This window comes from Perognathus longimembris, chromosome 1 (genome assembly GCF_023159225.1).
Source record: "Perognathus longimembris pacificus isolate PPM17 chromosome 1, ASM2315922v1, whole genome shotgun sequence".
In the NCBI taxonomy this organism is placed as follows: domain Eukaryota; kingdom Metazoa; phylum Chordata; class Mammalia; order Rodentia; family Heteromyidae; genus Perognathus; species Perognathus longimembris.
The window spans coordinates 66,800,393-66,817,964 of NC_063161.1; the positions used below are offsets into that span (position 1 = coordinate 66,800,393).

Genomic DNA, 17,572 nt, shown 5'->3' on the forward strand with positions numbered 1-17,572 from the left:
CAATTAAGCACCTAAAAAAAGCCAGAGACTCAAATGATAGAGCACTAGTCTTGAGGGGGAAATAAAGCTCAGGGACATCACCAAGGCCCTAAATTCCAGCCCCAGGACTGGCACAAAGGAAAAAATGTAATCCCATAAAAATATCTGAAAGACTCATTTTTATCTTTCACATTCTATATTGTTAAGCTTTTACAATAGATACCTATTGCTTTTGTAATTCAAAACATTCCTTTCTGTTATTTTTGCTAGTCCTGAGGCTGAACTCAAGGCTTGGGCACTCTCCCTGAGCTTCTTTTGCTCAAGGCTAGTGCTAGGATTACAGGCATTAGCCACCAGCGCCAGGCTTACATATGCATTCCTGTATGCATGTATTCACTTGTACACACAAAAACTACATGCAAAAAAATCAAAGTCTTCATCTAGGCACTGGTGACTCAAAGCCACCCCAGGTAAGACAGTCCCTGAGACTCTTATCTCCAGTTAACCACAACAAAAACCAAAAGTGGAGTTGTGATTCAAGTGGTAGAGCAACGACCAACCTTGTGTCAAGAAGTCCATGAGACTCTTATTTCCAATCAACCATCAAAAAACATGAATTAGAGCTATGTCTCAAAGTGGTAGAGTGCTAGCCTTGAGCAAAAGAGCTCAGGGACAGTGCCTAGGCCCTGAGTTCAAGCCCCAGGACTGGCAAAAAATAAATATGAGATAAAATAAAAATAATTTGTGCTTAAAGCTGGGCTCTGGCAGCTTGCACCAGTGAACCTAGCTACTCAGGAGGCTGAGATCTGAATATCACAATTTGAAGCCATCTGAGCAAAACAGTTCCCAAGATTTTTTTTTTTTTTTTTTTGCCAGTCCCGGGCCTTGGACTCAGGGCCTGAGCACTGTCCCTGGCTTCTTTTTGCTCAAGGCTAGCACTCTGCCACTTGAGTCACAGCGCCACTTGTGGCCATTTTCCGTATATGTGGTGCTGGGGAATCTAACCCAGGGCTTCATGTATATGGGGCAAGCACTCTTGCCACTAGGCCATATTCCCAGCCCCCAAGATTCTTATCTCCAGTTAACCAGCAAAAAAAACAGAAGTGGCACTGAAGTGCCAGACTTTGAGGTCAGAACCGCACTTTACCACATGAACCTGAGATAAGCAGGCCCTGTGAGCAAACCCAGGACAAGCTTATTAGGGCCCAGTCGGTCAAGAACTCTAACCACTGGGAATACTTAACTCTAACTGCCCCCAGAATGCCTCGAGCCCTGAGCCAATCAGATTTGTACCTGTGTCCTAATCTTGCTTGCTTGAACACCTGATTGTTTTAACTTTGTTTTTTGCCTTTATAAGCCCTATGTAATCGCAGTTCGAGGCTCCCTCCACTGTGTCGGTGGGTAGGACGAGGCCCGAGTTGCAGCTCGCTTGAATAAAGCCTTGCCTTGCTTTTGCATTTAGGAATGTCTGAGTCTCGGTGGCCTTCTTGGTGGTCGTTTCACGACTTGGCACAACAGCACTGTGACTCTCTTCCCTTATTAAAAACAAAGCAAAAACCAAGTGCCACTGTGCTGGTGGGTCACTCCTGTAGTCCTAGCTATTTTTTTTCCAGTCCTGGGGCTTGAACTCAGGACCTGAGCACTGTTCCTGGATTCTTTTTGCTCAAGGCTAACACTCTACCACTTGAGCCACAACACCACTTCCCGCTTTTACTATATATGTGGTACTGAGGAATCAAAGCCAGGGCTTCATGTATGAGAGGCGAGCACTTTACCACTAGGCCATATTTCCAGCCCAATCCTAGCTATTTAGCAGGCTGAGAATCATAGTTGGAAGCCAGCCCACACAGGAAATTCCATGAGACTCTTTATCTCCAATTAATCACCAGAAAGCTAGAAGTGGAGCTGTGGCTCAAATGGTAGGGCACCAGCCCAAACAGCAACAAAAACAAAACAAAATGGAAAAAAAAGGAAGAAGGGAGAACAACTTCTGAATCCAGAGAAGGAGCAGTATTTGAACTCCCCCTAAAGCCATTGACAGGTGCCAAGGGCTCAGGCCTGTATTCCTAGCTACTGGAGAGGCTGAGATCTAAGCCAACCCAGGAAGGAAAGTCTGTTAGACTCTTATCTCCATTTACCATCAGAAAATTATAAGGGGTACTGTGGCTCAAAATGGTAGAGTGCTAATCTTGAGCAGAAGGGTTCAGGGACAGCACCCAGGCCCAGATTTCAAACCCCACAACTGACTAAATAAAGCCATAGCTAACTGTCAATTGCTTTGCACTTCTACATTCAGTATTAAAATATTAATGATGGGGCTAGGAAGTGGCAAGAGTGCTTGGCTCATATACATGAAGCCCTAGGTTCGAGTCCTCAGCACCATATGTGTGTGTGTCTGTGTGTGTGTCTGTGTGTGTCTGTATGTGTATACACACAGAAGTGGCACTGTGGCTCAAGTTGGCAGAGTGCTAGCCTGAGCAAAAAGAAGCCAGGGACAGTGCTCAGGCCCTGAGTTCAAGCCCCAGGACTGGCAAAAGAATAAAAATTTTTAAAAAATTAATGGGGGGGGCTGGGAATATGGCCTAGTGGCACGAGTGCTTGCCTCGTATACATGAAGCCGTGGGTTCGATTCCCCAGCACCACACACAGAGAAAACAGCCAGAGTGGCGCTGTGGCTCAAGTGGCAGAGTGCTAGCCTTGAGCAAAAAGAAGCCAGGGACAGTGCTCAGGCTGAGTGCAAAGCCCAGGACTGGCAAAAAAAAAAATAATAATAATAATGGTCTGTCTTCTTTTTTGTGTAGATACTGGGACTTGGACTTTTTTTTTTTTTTTAACAGCCAGGTAATGTGCCCACATGATAGCAAGATTTAGGAGGACGCACATGTCACACAAGCACAGAAGAACAAATCACGCTTCTGAACCAGAAAAGGATTTCCACAACACTTTGGATTGGAATTTTCACTCAAGTCTGTGGCCCTACCACTGAGTCACAGCTGCACTTCTAGCTTTGGGTGATTAATTGGAAATACAGAGTCTTGTAGACTTTTTTGTCTGGATTGACTTCTGTGATTCTCAGATCTCAGCCTCCTGAGGAGCTAGGATTACAGGTATGAGCCATGGATGCCCAGCCTAGCTTTTTTTTTTTTTTCTGGTCCTTGGGCTTGAACTGAAGAACTGGGCTCTGTCCCTGGGCCTTTCGATGCTCAGGCTAGCACTCTACCACTTGAGCCACAGTGCCACTTCCAACTTTTTCTGTATATATGGTGCTGAGAATCGAACCCAGGGCTTCATGCTAGGCAAGCACTCTACAACTAAGCCACATTCCCAGCCCCTAGTTTAGTTTTTGTTTTTGTCAGTCGTGGAGCTTGAACTCAGCGCCTGAGTACTGTTGCTAAGCTCTTCTTCTCAAGGATAGCACTCTACTACTTTGAGCCACAGTTGCACTTCTGGTTTTCTGGTGGTTAATTGAAGATAAGAATCTCATAGATTTTCCTGCCCGGCTGGCTTTGAACTGAGATCCTTATATATCAGCCTCCTGAGTAGCTAGGATTACGGGTGTGAGCCTCCAGAAACCAGGCTCTAGTTTTGTTTTTAATAAGGGCAGTGGGTATTTACTCCTGAAGTGGCAAGGATGTGGAGGAGAGGGGCTGGGGAGGAAATTCTCTTCAGGAAAGAAGGGCTTGAGGGAGGGGAAGGGCAAGTGGGAACTGCTAGAAGCATTTGACCCAGTTCCCAGTTAAGCTATTAGGCAGCTGTGCTCCTCATTCTCTACTTGGATTTTCAGCATTTTCACAAATCCTCAGAATTTGTTGAAACCATGAGCTCGTACCTGACAGCTGGATTCCCTTGGTGTTTGGAAGGGGAAGGAAATCAAAGCCTGATTTGCTCAAAACCTGGCAAGTCAGCCACTAATGGTCAAGCCTGTAACCCTAGCTACTCCTAAGGCTGAGATCTGAGGATTAAAAGTACAAAGCCAGGGCTTGGAATATGGCCTAGTGGCAAGAGTGCTTGCCTCGTTTATATGAAGCCTTGGTTTGATTCCCCAGCACCACATATATAGAAAACGGCCAGAAGTGGTGCTGTGGCTCAAATGGCAGAGTGCTAGCCTTGAGCAAAAAGCCAGGGACATTGCTCAGGCCCTGAGTCCAAGGCCCAGGACTGGCAAAAGAATAAATAAATTAAAAAAAAAAAAGTGTAAAGCCAGCCCAGGCAGGAAAGTCTGGGAGACTCTTTTTTTTTTTTTTGCCAGTCCTGGGGCTTGAACTCAGGGCCTAAGCACTGTCCCTGGCTTCTATTTGCTTAAGGCTAGTGCTCTGCCTCTTGAGCCACAGCACCACTTCTGGCTTTTTCTTGTTTATGTGGTGCTGAGGAATTGAACCCAGGGCTTCACTTTACCACTAGGGCGAGCACTTTACCACTAGGCCATATCCCCAGCCCTGGGAGACTCTTATCTCCAACTACTTACTTAACCACCAAGAAGCCAACAGGGGGGCTGAAGCTCAAGAAGTAGAGCACTAGCCTCAGGGACATTGCCCAGTTCAAGCCTCAGTATGGTTTATACCACACACACAGGCAAAGTAAGCAGCCCAGGAAAACAGTGACTTCTGTGAGAAGCAGAGCCACATTTTTTGGCTGCTTTATTGGAGATAAGAGTCTCATAGACTCTTCTTTCTGTGGCTGGCATTGAACCTTGATCCTAGAATCTCAGCTTCCTTAGTAGCTAGGATTAAGGCATGAGCCACTGGCTCCCTCCCTGCACAGCTGCATTGTACCCTTTATATGAGAAACAGGCCATGTCAATGTGTAATCTGGCAAGATTGAAATTTACCCAAGCCCTGAGAGCCTAAAAAGCTGATTAAGAAATTCACCCAAGGGCTGGGGATGTAGCCTAGTGGCAAGAGTGCCTGCCTCGGATACACGAGGCCCTAGGTTCGATTCCCCAGCACCACATATACAGAAAACGGCCAGAAGCGGCGCTGTGGCTCAAGTGGCGGAGTGCTAGCCTTGAGCGGGAAGAAGCCAGGGACAATGCTCAGGCCCGGAGTCCAAGGCCCAGGACTGGCCAAAAAAAAAAAAAAGAAATTCACCCAAGTCCCCACCCTTCTGTGTGGCTTCCATGAGCCTCTCCCATACACTCGGGTTTGCCTAGGACAGGGAGAGATGCTGGTCCTCCATTATTTTTTTATTGTCTGATGATTAGCTCAACTCCTGGTCCCCACTGAACAACTAGAACAAAACTCTTGTTAGCCAAACTTTGTCTTTGCAACCTTCCTTCCCAGGCCCCGACTTTGGCTCCAGTGAGAATTCTGGGATCTGCTGTCCATCCACTACTCTCTCATCTGCTTTCCCTCAGTCCAGTCATCCATCCCTGTTTACTCTGTTTACAAAGGATGCTTAGAGGAGGGAAGGGGGAATGAGAGAGGAGGTAACAAACAGTACAAGAAATGTACCCAATGCCTAACGTATGAAACTGTAACCTCTCTGTACATCACTTTAACAATAAGAAAAATAAATAAAATGTGAAAAAAACAAAAACAGAGGATGCTTAGAGGCCTGTAGGTTACCCAATTTTTTTTCTGTTCTTTCTTGGCCTGAGACTGGGATTTGAACTTGGTACTTGCTTATACTTTCATTCAATAGCTGTTGCTCTACCAGCTGAGCCACACCTCTAACCTGTGCACCCAATTCTATTGCTAAAGTTCTCCTCCCTATTGCAAATGCTCTGTCTCCGTGTGTGTGTGTGTGTGTGTGTGTGTGTGTGTGTGTGTGTGTGTCCATACTGGGTCTTTTTTTTTTCCTAGTCCTGGGGCTTGAAAAACACAGGGCCTAGGCCCTGTCCCTGAGCTGGGGTTCTTTTTGCTCAAGGCTAGCACTATGCCACTTTAGCCACAGTACCATTTCTAGCTTTTTGGGCTTTTTCTATTTATGTGGCACTAAGGAATTGAACCCAGTGCTTCATGTACGCTAGACAAGCACTCTACGACTAAGCCACAATCCCAGCTCCTCATACTGGGTCTTAAATTCAAGGCGTTGTACTCTTTTGCTCCAGGCTGGTGCTCTACCACTTGAGACATACCTCTACTTCTGGCTTTTTGCTGGTTCATTGGAGAAAAGCCCTGGCTGGATTTGAACTGTGATTCTCAGAAGCCAGTCACCTGAGTAGCTTAGATTGCACGTGTGAGTCACTTCTGTGTCTAGAAGAACTCTCCTCTTTGAGACTGAGTCTCACTTTGCAGTCCAGGCTAGCTTCAAATTCACCATCCTTATACTTCAGCTTCATGAATGTTGGTATTACAAGCATACACATGACTTGGTTAAATTTTTCTTTTTTAATGATTTTATTTTTTTTGTTTATGTGGCACTGAGGAATCAAACCCAGAGCATCATCATGCTAGGCAAGCACTTTACTGCTAAGCCACATTCCCAGCCCTACTTCCAGCTTTTTGTGGTGGGTAATTGGAGAAAAGAGTCTCACAGACTCCTTCCTGGACTGGCTTCCAATTGTGATCCTCAGATCTCAGCCTCCTTATTAGCTTGGATTACAGTTGTGAGCCACAGGTGTCCATAGCTGGTGTATCTGTCATTCTAAGATACAAAGAAAGTTGAGATTGGCAGGATGGAAATTCTAGACCAGCCTGATTAGAAAAGTCCACAAAACTCCATCTCTACAGAGGGAAGCTGGATGCAGTGGTGCATTCCTGTGATTCCACCAACAGGAAGCCTAAAGTAGGTGAATCAACGTCCAGGTATACATTTGGGCAAGAATTGAAGCCCCTTATTTTAAAAATAAGCCATGGAAAGCCAGATGTCAGTGGCTCACACCTGTAATTCTCGCTACTCAAGCGAATGAGATGATGATTCAAAGCCAGCCCAGACAGGAAAGTCTGTTGAGATTCTTCTGTCCAATTAACCACCAAAAAGCCAGAAGCAGAACTGTGGTTCAAGTGGTAGAGTGCCACCTTTGAGTATAAAAGCTAAGGGACAGCACTCAGGCCCTGGGCTCAGGCCCTAGGACCAGGAGAGACACACAGAGCTAGAAACTGAGTATTTTGGGTTATACAGTCCCCCTGAGTGGGTTTCTAGAATGCCTAAAGTCTTGCCGGGAGAATATGACCTGTGACAAACAGTGGTATAGGTATATAGTGTGTTGTAGGCACTGTTTAAGGTGTGTGTGTGTGTGTGTGTGTGTGTGTGTGTGTGTGTGATTTCATTTCTCCCATTTCTACTTTTTATTTATTTACTTATAGTTATTTATTTGGTTGGTTGTGGGGCTTGAACTCAGGGCCTGGGCACTGTCCCTGAGCTCTCACTCAAGAGTAGCATTCTACTACTTGAGCCACAGCTCTGCTTTGGGTTTTCTGATGGCTAGTTAGAGATAAGAGTCTCACAGACTTCCTGCCCAGCCTGGCTTTGAACCATGTTCCTCAGCTCTCAGTCTCCTGAGCAGCTGGGATTACAAGCATGAGCCACCAGTGCCTGATTTCCAAATTACTTTTTAGTTGTCTTGTTTTGCTTTTGTTACCAGTCCTGGGGCTTGAACTCAGGGCCTGAGCACTGTCCCTGGCTTCTTTTTGCTCAAGGTTAGCACTCTGCCACTTGAGCCACAGCGCCACTTGCGGCCTTTTCTATATATGCGGTGCTGAGGAATCGAACCCAGGGCTTCATGTATATGAGGTGAGTACTTTACCACTAGGCCATATTCCCAGCCCCTTAGTTGTCTTATACATGAGAAAACTGAGGCCCAGAGCTTAAGCACCATATTCCAGTTCACTCACATAATGACAGGATTGGAATTCCAGACAGATAATATCTATTGGGGCTCAGTTTATACCTGGAGTATAATGTCCACCAGCACAGTGCCTCCATTTGAAAGAACCTCCATGTTTGACCACCCCTCTGGGACTGCTGTGGAGGGCCCAGCACTCCTTCTTCTGGCTGCTACGAGCAACTACAGCTTCTTTATTAATGACAGCTTTATCTTGGTCTAAGTGCTGACCTCAGATCAAGATCAAACCTTTAAGATATCCAAACCTTGGGGCTGGGAATATGGCCTAGTGGCAAGAGTGCTTGCCTCGTATACATGAAGCCCTGGGTTGGAGTCCTCAGCACCACATATATAGAAAAAGTCAGAAGTGGCACTGTGGCTCAAGTGACAGAGTGCTAGCCTTGAGCAAAAAGAAGCCAGGGACAGTGCTCAGACCCTGAGTTTAAGGCCCAGGACTGGCAAAAAGAAATATTTTTCTTATATCAAGGTAACTGCTTTAGCCCAGCACTGGTGGCTCACACTGATAATCATAGCTACTCAGAAGGCTGAGATCTGCGGGTCTCTGTTCAAAGCCGCCCTGGGCAACAAAGTCTGTGAGACTTTTATCTCCAATTAGCTAGCAAAAAGCCAGAAGTGAAGCTGTGGCTGAAGTGGTAGAGCATCAACCTTGGAAAAGCTAAGGGACAGCATCCAAGCCCTAAGCTCAAGTGAAAAAGAAAGAGAGGGGGGAGGGGGGAGGCAGGCAGGCAAGTAGGCAGGAAGGAAGGAAGAAAAGGAAGAGAGGACACAAGCCAGGTGCTGGTGGGTTATGCTTGTCATTCTAGCTATTCAGAAGGCTGAGACTGAGGATCCTGGTTCAAAGCCAGCCAGGGCAGGAACATCTACAAGAGTCTTACCTTCATTTAAACACTAGAAAACCAGAAGATGAGCTGTTGCTCAAAGTGGTAGAGCACTAGCCTTGAGCACAAAAGTTCAGGAACAGCATCTAGGACCTGAATTCAAGCTTTATGACACACACACAAAACAATTGCCCATATTCTAGTTCTGTTGCTCTTGTCAAGCTTCTGACTATCCAGGAAATTTATTCTTATTCGAGTCAAAAATCATGTGAGTGTTCATTCACGTGAAGGTCTTTTAGTGTGTGTGGCCAGTAATGGGGCTTAAACTCACTGTCCCTGAGCTTTTGTGCTCAAGGCTAGAGCTCTACCCCTTGAGACACACGTTCCCTTCTAGCGTTTTGCTGTTTAGCTGGCCTTTCCTGCCTGGGCTGTCTTTAAACCTTGATTCTCAGTTCTCAGCCTCCTGAGTAGCTGGGATTGCAGGCTGCCCCTATTTTCTGACAGTACCCAGTCCAGAATGATCTTGAAATGCTCAAAATTCGAGACACCCTCCCCCCACCCCTGCCAAGACTGCCGAGAAGCCAATTCTGATGCAAAAGCAAAGAGTTGTTTATTAGCAAGCTCAAGCTCGAACCTAAGCCCACAAGGATACAGCCAAGATGGATGAAGGCCCAGAGCACAGATTACACCGGGTTTATATAGTAAATAACTCTAGGGGATTCTCAATTAAAAAGACATGTGATTGGTTAATCTTTAGTGTGTTATCTATTCCTGATTAGCTTGGGCATTGTCACTTAAGAGCAAGACAGTCAAAGTTTGCAAAAGACTTCTGGGGTCAGCCTTCACCTGTTATCGATCTCCAGACTGTTAGTGGGGGGTGCTGCAAGGGACTTTTGGCTCCAGTCCCCTCCTGCTATGTATACATTAGTTACTTATTGGGGCAGTAACTTGTCAGGGGCTTAATTTCCTGGTGGAGCACCTGGCACCTCAAATATTTATCTGCTGATATTGCAGTACACAGCACAATTATCAAATAAGGCAGTGAAGCGTCTTACAAACAATGGCTAAAGCATTCTAACTTGAACTGACCGCCGGTCAAAAGACTCCAGTCTCTGACTACCTTATTTTAGACTGCATTTTGCTCACGCTTCATACTGACATGTTCTGCAGTTATTCCAGGAAGCTTCAGGGCCCGGTCAGGCCCAAGCTACAATATAGAGGTGCACCGGCTGCTCAGGCTCCTCAATCTGCCTTCCTGTTGAATCTTTCTCTAAGTTCTCCAATGGAAACTCAAATTTTGTCTGAAACTAGTCCTACTTCCCTGTTACTAGATATTGCTACAATTAATAAACCCAACTTCACTGATGGGCTGGCAAGCTTTTCCACAAGTTTGTTGGGTTCTTCAGGCCTGAACTGGCTGCTTTGTCTTGCGCCCCCCGGTGGTTACCTTAGGAAACAGCAGGAGCTACGAGTGCTTGGCACTTGAGCCAGGCACTTGAGATGCAGGCACATCTCCATTTCCACCTTTTTGCTGGTTAGAGACAAAGTCCTACAGACTTTTCTTCCAGCCCCGGCTGGATTCAAACCGCGATTCTCAGGTCTCAGCTTCCCGAGTAGCTAAGATTACAAGCATGTAAGTTGTTTATCATGCTTTTTGTTTCCTCAAGATTTTTGTTTCTGGGAGTGGTGCTGTGGCTCAACTTGATAGAGCGCCAGCCTTGAGCTAAAACAGAGCTTAGAGACCTGAGTTCAAGCCACATGACCACCACTACTAACAACAAAAATATTCTTTAAGGGCTGGGAATATGGCCCAGTGGCAATAGTGCTTGACTCGTATACATGAAGCCCTGGGTTCAATTCCCCAGCACCACATATATAGAAAACGGCCAGAAGTGGCACTGTGGCTCAAGTGGCAGAGTGCTAGCCTTGAGCAAAAAGAAGCCAGGGACAGTGCTCAGGCCCTGAGTCCAAGGCCCAGGACTGGCCAAAAAAAAAAAAAAAGATTTTTGTTTCCTCCAGATAATGAGTACATTTCTCTTTTTTTGGCCCCTGTCACACACACACCCTTTTTAAGAATTTTTTTCCTTGTGTTGGTACTGGGTCTTGAACTCAGGGCTGTGTGCTCTGCTTTCCTTCTCCTTCTCCTTCTTCTTCTTCTTAAGGTTGGAAATCTACCACTGGAGAGTTACCTCCACTTTTTGTCTGCCCAGTATGGCCTCAAACCTGGACTCTCCCATCTCAGCCTCCAGAGTAACAGCTAGGATTACAGGCCTGAGCTGCCTGCCCTGCGGGGCTCAAGACATTCTTAGAAGGGTTTGGCAGCTGCACGCCAGTGTCCTCGGGGGCTTGCTTCGTGTCCCCTCCCCCCGCTGCAGGCGGACTGTCACAGACTGTCACTCACCTGCACTAACCAGATGCTGCCCACTGACTTAATTTCCCAGAGTGCTCACCTCAGCAAACACGCCCCACAGGGCTTGCCTTCCCGCCCCCGGAAGTGCTGGAGGAGCTAGACCGCAGCCGGAAGGCGGGGACAGGGCTTCCGAGTCCAGAGAGCAGCGACGGGGAAGGGAGGCGGCACTGCGCACGCGCAAAGGAGCAGGAGCGACACCCCAGCCAGGTAAGCACACTCGGAGGCCCGCACTTCCCCTTTAAGATGGACTCCTGCCCTCCGGCAAAAAATACATTTTTAACATTCTTTGCAACGTCCGGTCGCTGCCTGGGCAGAAGTGTTTGTGACACTTCTTGGCTGGCTTGTCCGGCTAGCCAGATTACCACCCCCCCACCCCCGCCCCAGGCTCTGCAGGCCTAAGTGGGTGCCCCTGGGCCCACTCTGTCTACCTCAAGTTCACAGGCTGTTCTGACCTGCCCTGTATTTTGCCATTTGAATGAATGATCCATGTTTAAATGTAGGAGTTTGTGAATGTCAGGATTGCCTTGAGGAAATCCGAGTGCCACAGTCATGTGGCACTTGTATTGTCACTCACCCACGTAGTGTCTGCCCACAAATGCAGGCTTTTGACGTTTTTGTTTTGTTTTGGAGGCATGGTTTTTCTCTATTAGCCCAGGTTGGCCTCAAACACATAATCCTTCTGCCTTAGCCTTCCAAATTCAGGAATTACAGGTGTGCCCCATTCTCAGTTAGCACTTTGTGTGTGTATGTGTGTGTACACACGCGTGCTAGTACTGGGGCTTGAACTCACACCCTGGGCTTTGTCCTTTAGCTTTTTCTTTTGCTTTTTTTTTTTTGCCAGTCCTGGGCCTTGGACTCAGGGCCTGAGCACTGTCCCTGGCTTCCTTTTTGCTCAAGGCTAGCACTCTGCCACTTGAGCCACAGCGCCACTTCTGGCCATTTTCTATATATGTGGTGCTGGGGAATTGAACCCAGGGCCTCATGTATACGAGGCAAGCTCTCTCGCCACTAGGCCATATCCCCAGCCCTGTCCTTTAGCTTTTTCACTCAAGTCTGGAGCTGTACCACTTGAGCCTCAGCTCCAGTTCTGGTTTTTGGTAGGTAAGTGGAGATAAGAGTCCCACTGACTTTCCTACTTGGGTTGACTTTGAACTGTGATTCTCATATCTCAACCTTCTAAGTAGCTAGGATTACAGGCCTGAGCTACGGACACCTGGCCTTTCTTATTTTTGTTTTTAGATATCCGGAGGTGGGACGTGTCCAGCTTGTTCTCAGGCAAGCTGGGTTTTGGAAGAGGACGAATGGCATTGAGCTGTGGCTGGCAAGCTCCTAGGAGCCAGTGGTATCTCCAGAAGGCCTACAGATATGCGGGCTTCTCCCTGTTTCTGGGGGACCGCTGTCCCTGGAGAGGAGCAGGAAGCCCTGTAAACGCAGAGGTGAAAAAGTTTCTTGAAAAGAACACAGAAGTCACCAGCACTGGCAACCTCACCCCCGAAATCCAGCTACGACTTTTGACCCCCAGATGCAAGTTCTGGTGGGAAAGAGCTGACCTGTGGCCTTTTGGTGATCCTTACTGGGCCATCTACTGGCCTGGAGGCCAAGCCCTGTCTAGGTATACTACCTGGCTGGAACGGGGGCCTGGGACTGCTGCTCAGCTTTTCTCCTCTCAGCACCTCCAATGCCTCATTCTCCATCTGCCACACAACATCAAAACCCCAAAGTCCCTGAGGCTGGCTGAGCCCTCCACTTGGTGGAGTTCAGTCTGTAATCTCCCCTACAGAGGAGAGGAGGGTTGGTATTGTAGGAAGATAAAGGTTATCTTCTTTTAAAAAAAGAAAGAAAGAAAGAAAGAAGGGGCTGGTAATATGGCCTAGTGGCAAGAGTGCTTGCCTCGTATACATGAAGCCCTGGGTTCCATTCCTCAGCACCACATATACAGAAAAAGGCCAGAGGTGGCACTGTGGCTCAAGTGGCAGAGTGCTAGCCTTGAGCAAAAAGAAGCCAGGGACAGTGCTCAGGCCCTGAGTCCAAGCCCCAGAACTGCCAAAAAAGAAGAAGAAGCCGCCTCCTATAGCCAAGCATGGTGGTTCATGCCTGCGATTGGGGAAGTGGAGAAAGGAGCATCATGAGGTTGAAGCCAGCCTGAGCTATGTGGTGAGACCTCAGAAAACCAAAACCAACAACAAACAAGTAGATGAGAAACCAGAAAGCCTTGTCCATACTTGGCTTTGGTATTTGCCAGAAAGAGGTGGTTTGAAGCCTCCAGAGGCTGGATTTTCAGTTGAGGTCAAGGGAGAAGACAGGAATGATCACCAGTAAATTCCCAGAGGGTGGGAGTGACCTCCACAGTGCTCACTGTTGATCCTCCCCAGGCTTCCTGCTGGCATAGATGTGAATTCATTTGGGGAAAAAAAAAAAAAAAAAAAAAGAAGCCAGGCTCTGGTGGTGCACGCCTGTGATCCTAGCTACTGGGGAGGCAGGAAAGTCCATGAGACTCATTTCCAGATAACCTCTAGGAAACCGAAAGTAGCGCTATTTCTCAAAATGGTAGAGAGCTAGCCTTGAGCAAAGAGCTCAGGGACAGTGACCAGGCCCTGAGTTCAAGCCCCACAACTGACACACACACACACACACACACACACACACACACACACACACACACACCAGACATCCCCCCTCAAAAAAACCCCACCAAAACATGCAACCTGTGTGTGTGTGTGTGTGTGTGTGTGTGTGTGTGTGTGTACCAGGGCTTCTCGCTTTCTTGGCTTTTTCATTCAAATTCTTATGGACTTCCTGCCTGGGCTGACTTGGAACTATGATTGTCAGATCCCAGCCTCCTTAAGAGCTAGGATTATAGGTAGAAGTCACTGTTACCTGCCTTTTTTTTTTTTTATTGCTGGTCTTAGGGCTTGAACTCTGGGCCTTGGCACTGTCTCTGAGCTGCTTTTGCTAAATCTAGTGCACTACTCTGGCTTTTTCTGAGTAGTTTATTGGAGATAAGAGTCTCATGATGGACTTTCCTGCCCAGGCCAGCTTGGAACTGCAATCCTCAGATCTCAGTCTTCTGAGTAGCTGGATTACAGGTGTGAGCCACTAGAGCCCAGCTCAGCATGTTTTGTTTTTTTTGTTTTTTTTTTTGGCCAGTCCTGGGGCTTGGACTCAGGGCCTGAGCACTGTACCTGGCTTCTTCTTGCTCAAGGCTAGCACTCTGCCACTTGAGCCACAGCGCCACTTCTGGCCATTTTCTGTATATGTGGTGCTGGGGAATCGAACCCAGGGCCTCATGTATATGAGGCAAGCACTCATGCCACTAGGCCATATCCCCAGCCCCTGTTTTTTTTTGAATAGTTCTTCCTGCACTTTTCCCACATCCCTGAGCTGTGTTTTTCTTCTTCTTCTTTTTTTTTTTTTTTTGGCCAGTCCTGGGGCTTGGACTCAGGGCCTGAGCACTGTCCCTGGCTTCTTCCTGCTCAAGGCTAGCACTTTGCCACCTGAGCCACAGTGCTCCTTCTGGCCATTTTCCATATATGTGGTGCTGGGGAATCGAACCGAGAGCTTCATGTGTAGGAGGCAAGCACTCTTGCCACTAGGCCATATTCCCAGCCCCTGTGTTTTTCTTCTTTTTGAATCTAGGTATCTCTTGGATAATCCTGGTGTTGTGAGAGGAAAGTCAGTGCTAGACCTCGGGAGTGGGTGTGGAGCCACAGCCATGGCTGCGAAGATGAGTGGGGCCTCACAGATCCTGGCCAATGACACAGACCCCAGTAAGAATTTCATATTACAAACCATTGAAAGCATATTTTTGTTTTCTTCAGGATAAATATGTACAGACACTCAGCACAGGGTGTCATTATGTAGCTCAGGGTGGCTTTGAAGTTGCTATGTAGCCCAGACTAGCATTAAGCTGTGTGTGTGTGTGTGTGTTGGTTCTGGGGCTTGAACTGATGGCCTGAGCTCTGTCCCTGAAGATTTTTGCTCAAAGCTAATACTCTTCCACTTGAGCCACAGATCCAATTCTAGCTTTTTGGTAGCTAATTAGAGATGATAATCTCATGGACTTTCCTGCCTGGGCCAGCTTCACAATCTTGACAGTTCAGCTACCTGAGTAGTTAGGATTACCAATGTAAGCCACCAGCACCCAGATCATAGTGTTTACTTTTATTTTATTTGTATTGGTATGGGACCTTGAACTTAGAGCCACGGATGTTCTTACTTGGCTATTTTGGGGATTTTTTTTGCTGGTCCTAGGACTTGAACTCAGGGTGTGGACACTGTCCTTGAGCTTCTTTTGCTCAAGTCTGTGCTCTACCTCTTGCACCACAGCTTCACTTCCAGCATTTTTTGTAATTCATTGAAGATCTAAGAGTCACATTGACTTTTCTGCCCAGGTTCACTTTGAACCATGATCCTTAGATCTCAGCCTCCTGAGTTTGCTTGGCTTTTATGCTCAAAGCTGGAGCTCTACAACTTGAGCCACACTTCTTCTTCAGCTTTTTGATGGTTAACTGGAAACAAGAGTCTCAGATTTGTCTGCCCAGGCTGGCTTAGAACTAGGATCCTTAAGTCTCAGTCTCCTGAGTAGCTAGAATTACAGGTATGAGCCACTGACACCCAGAATTTATTGTATTATCTTTAAGTAGTTGTACAAAGGAGTTGTCATTGTCACTTAACAAAGCAGTTTATGAATGCAGTGTATCTTGTTCATTGTCTCTTCTTTCAACATTCTTATCTATTAGAATTTTTTTTCTTATGCCAGTACTAGAAGTTGAACTCAGGACCTCTTGATATTGCTTGATTTTTTCCTTCAAACCTGGTACTCTACAACTTGAGCCATACCTCCACTTCTGGCTTTTTGCTGATTAATTAGAGATAGAGTCTGGGGTTTGTCTACCTAGGCCGGCTTGAGATCCCAGCTTCCTGAGTAGCTAGGATTACAGGTGTGAGCCACCAACATCCAGCATATTTGCAATAGTATATGGCTTAACAATAGGATACATTTTAGTGTTCTTCATCTTTTTTTGGGTCAGTCATGGCGCTTGAACTCAGGGCCTGGGTACTGTCCCTCAGCTCTTTCACTCAAGGCTAGTGCCCTACTACTTTGAGCCACAGCTCTACTTCCAGTTTTCTGGTGGTTAACTGGAAGTAAGAGTATCAGTAAGAGTATCATGGACTTTCTTGCCCTGGCTAGCTTTGAACTGTGATCCTCAGCTCTCAGCCTCCTGAGTAGCTAGGACTACCTGTATAAGCTACCAGTGGTCTGACTTTAACTTTAAAAATAACAAACAAGGGATGGCAATGTGGCTTAGTGGTAGGGTGCTTGCCTAGCATGCATGAAGCCCTGGGTTCCTTTCCTCAGTACCACACACAGAGAAAAAGCCGGAAGTGGTGCTGTGACTCAAGAGGTAGAGTGTTAGCCTTGAGCAAAAAAAGCCCAGGGACAGTGCCCAGGTCTGAGTTCAAGCCCCAGGACTTGCAATAAATGAATAATTAGAAATAAAAAACAAAAAATATAAAAAACAACTTTCACCAGATGATGGTGGTTCACACCTGTGATCTGAATACTCAGGAGGCTGAGATATGAGGATCACAGTTCGAAGCCTGGACAGAAAAGTCCATGAGACTGTGTCACCAATTAGTTAGCAAAAACCCTCAAGTATAGCTGTGGCTCAAGTGATACAGTGCTAGCCTTGAGCAAAAAAAATCAGGGGCAGCATCTAGGTCCTGAGTTCAAGTCCCAGGACCAGGACCAAATAGAAAGCAGGGGGAGAAGGAAGGGGGTATATATGCTAAACCATCAACTCATCATGTGTTTTGAAGTTGCAGGAATGGCTATTGCACTGAATTGTGAACTGAATCGACTGGATCCTTTCCCTATCTTAACTGAAGACATTTTGGATATGGAACAGGAGAAATGGGACCTGGTTGTCCTTGGAGATATGTTTTATGATGATGATCTTGCTGACAGGCTCCATCAGTGGTTGAGGAGCTGCCGTGGGACCTATGGAACGCGAATCCTGATTGGTGACCCTGGCCGTCCCCAGTTCACAGGACACCGCATCCAACAGCAGCTGTGTAAAATAGTGGAGTTCTCCCTGCCTGAGCCCACCCAGCAGGAGAACAATGGATTGACAACAAGCGCAGTGTGGGAATTCTGGCCTTGAACTGTTCTAGTGCTTCTAAGTTTCAATACAATTTTATGTGGAAGACTGTAATCCTAGTAACTTGGGAGGCAGAGATTAGGGGTTTGGGGCTCAAGGCCAGCCTGGTTTGAGGCCAGTCTGGGCAAAAAAGTTCTCAAAGCCAGGCACTGGTGGCTCACACCTGTAATCCTATCTACTCAGGAGGCTGAGATCTAAGGATCCTGTTTTGAAGCTAGAAATGGCAGGAAAGTTTGTGAGGCTTATCTCCATTTCATCAGCAGCAATGGAGCTGTGGCTCAAGTGGTAGGGAGGTAGCCTTGAGCTAAAAAGCTCAGACAGCACCCAGGCCCTGAATTCAAGTCCCAGGACTGGCGCGGGTGTGCAGGCACACACACACTTTGCAAAATTCCATCTTAACCAATGGCTGTCATCCTAA

The 17,572-nt window shown here is 46.9% G+C and overlaps 1 protein-coding gene and 1 non-coding gene across 2 annotated transcripts; one reads left to right on the forward strand and one right to left on the reverse strand.

Annotated features, from left to right (window-relative positions):
- Nucleotides 1-2,810: 2,810 nt before the first annotated feature.
- Nucleotides 2,811-2,911, reverse strand: LOC125341835. Its single transcript, XR_007209091.1, has one exon. It is a non-coding gene; the product is annotated as a small nucleolar RNA U13 (small nucleolar RNA).
- An 8,251-nt stretch (nt 2,912-11,162) lies between these two features.
- On the forward strand, nt 11,163-17,200 carry Etfbkmt (electron transfer flavoprotein subunit beta lysine methyltransferase). Its single transcript, XM_048366988.1, has 4 exons — nt 11,163-11,200; nt 12,233-12,605; nt 14,630-14,760; nt 16,814-17,200. Exons 2-4 carry the CDS (start codon nt 12,295-12,297, stop codon nt 17,155-17,157), a joined length of 786 nt encoding a protein of 261 aa, XP_048222945.1. The 5' UTR covers nt 11,163-11,200; nt 12,233-12,294; the 3' UTR covers nt 17,158-17,200.
- Nucleotides 17,201-17,572: the final 372 nt, after the last annotated feature.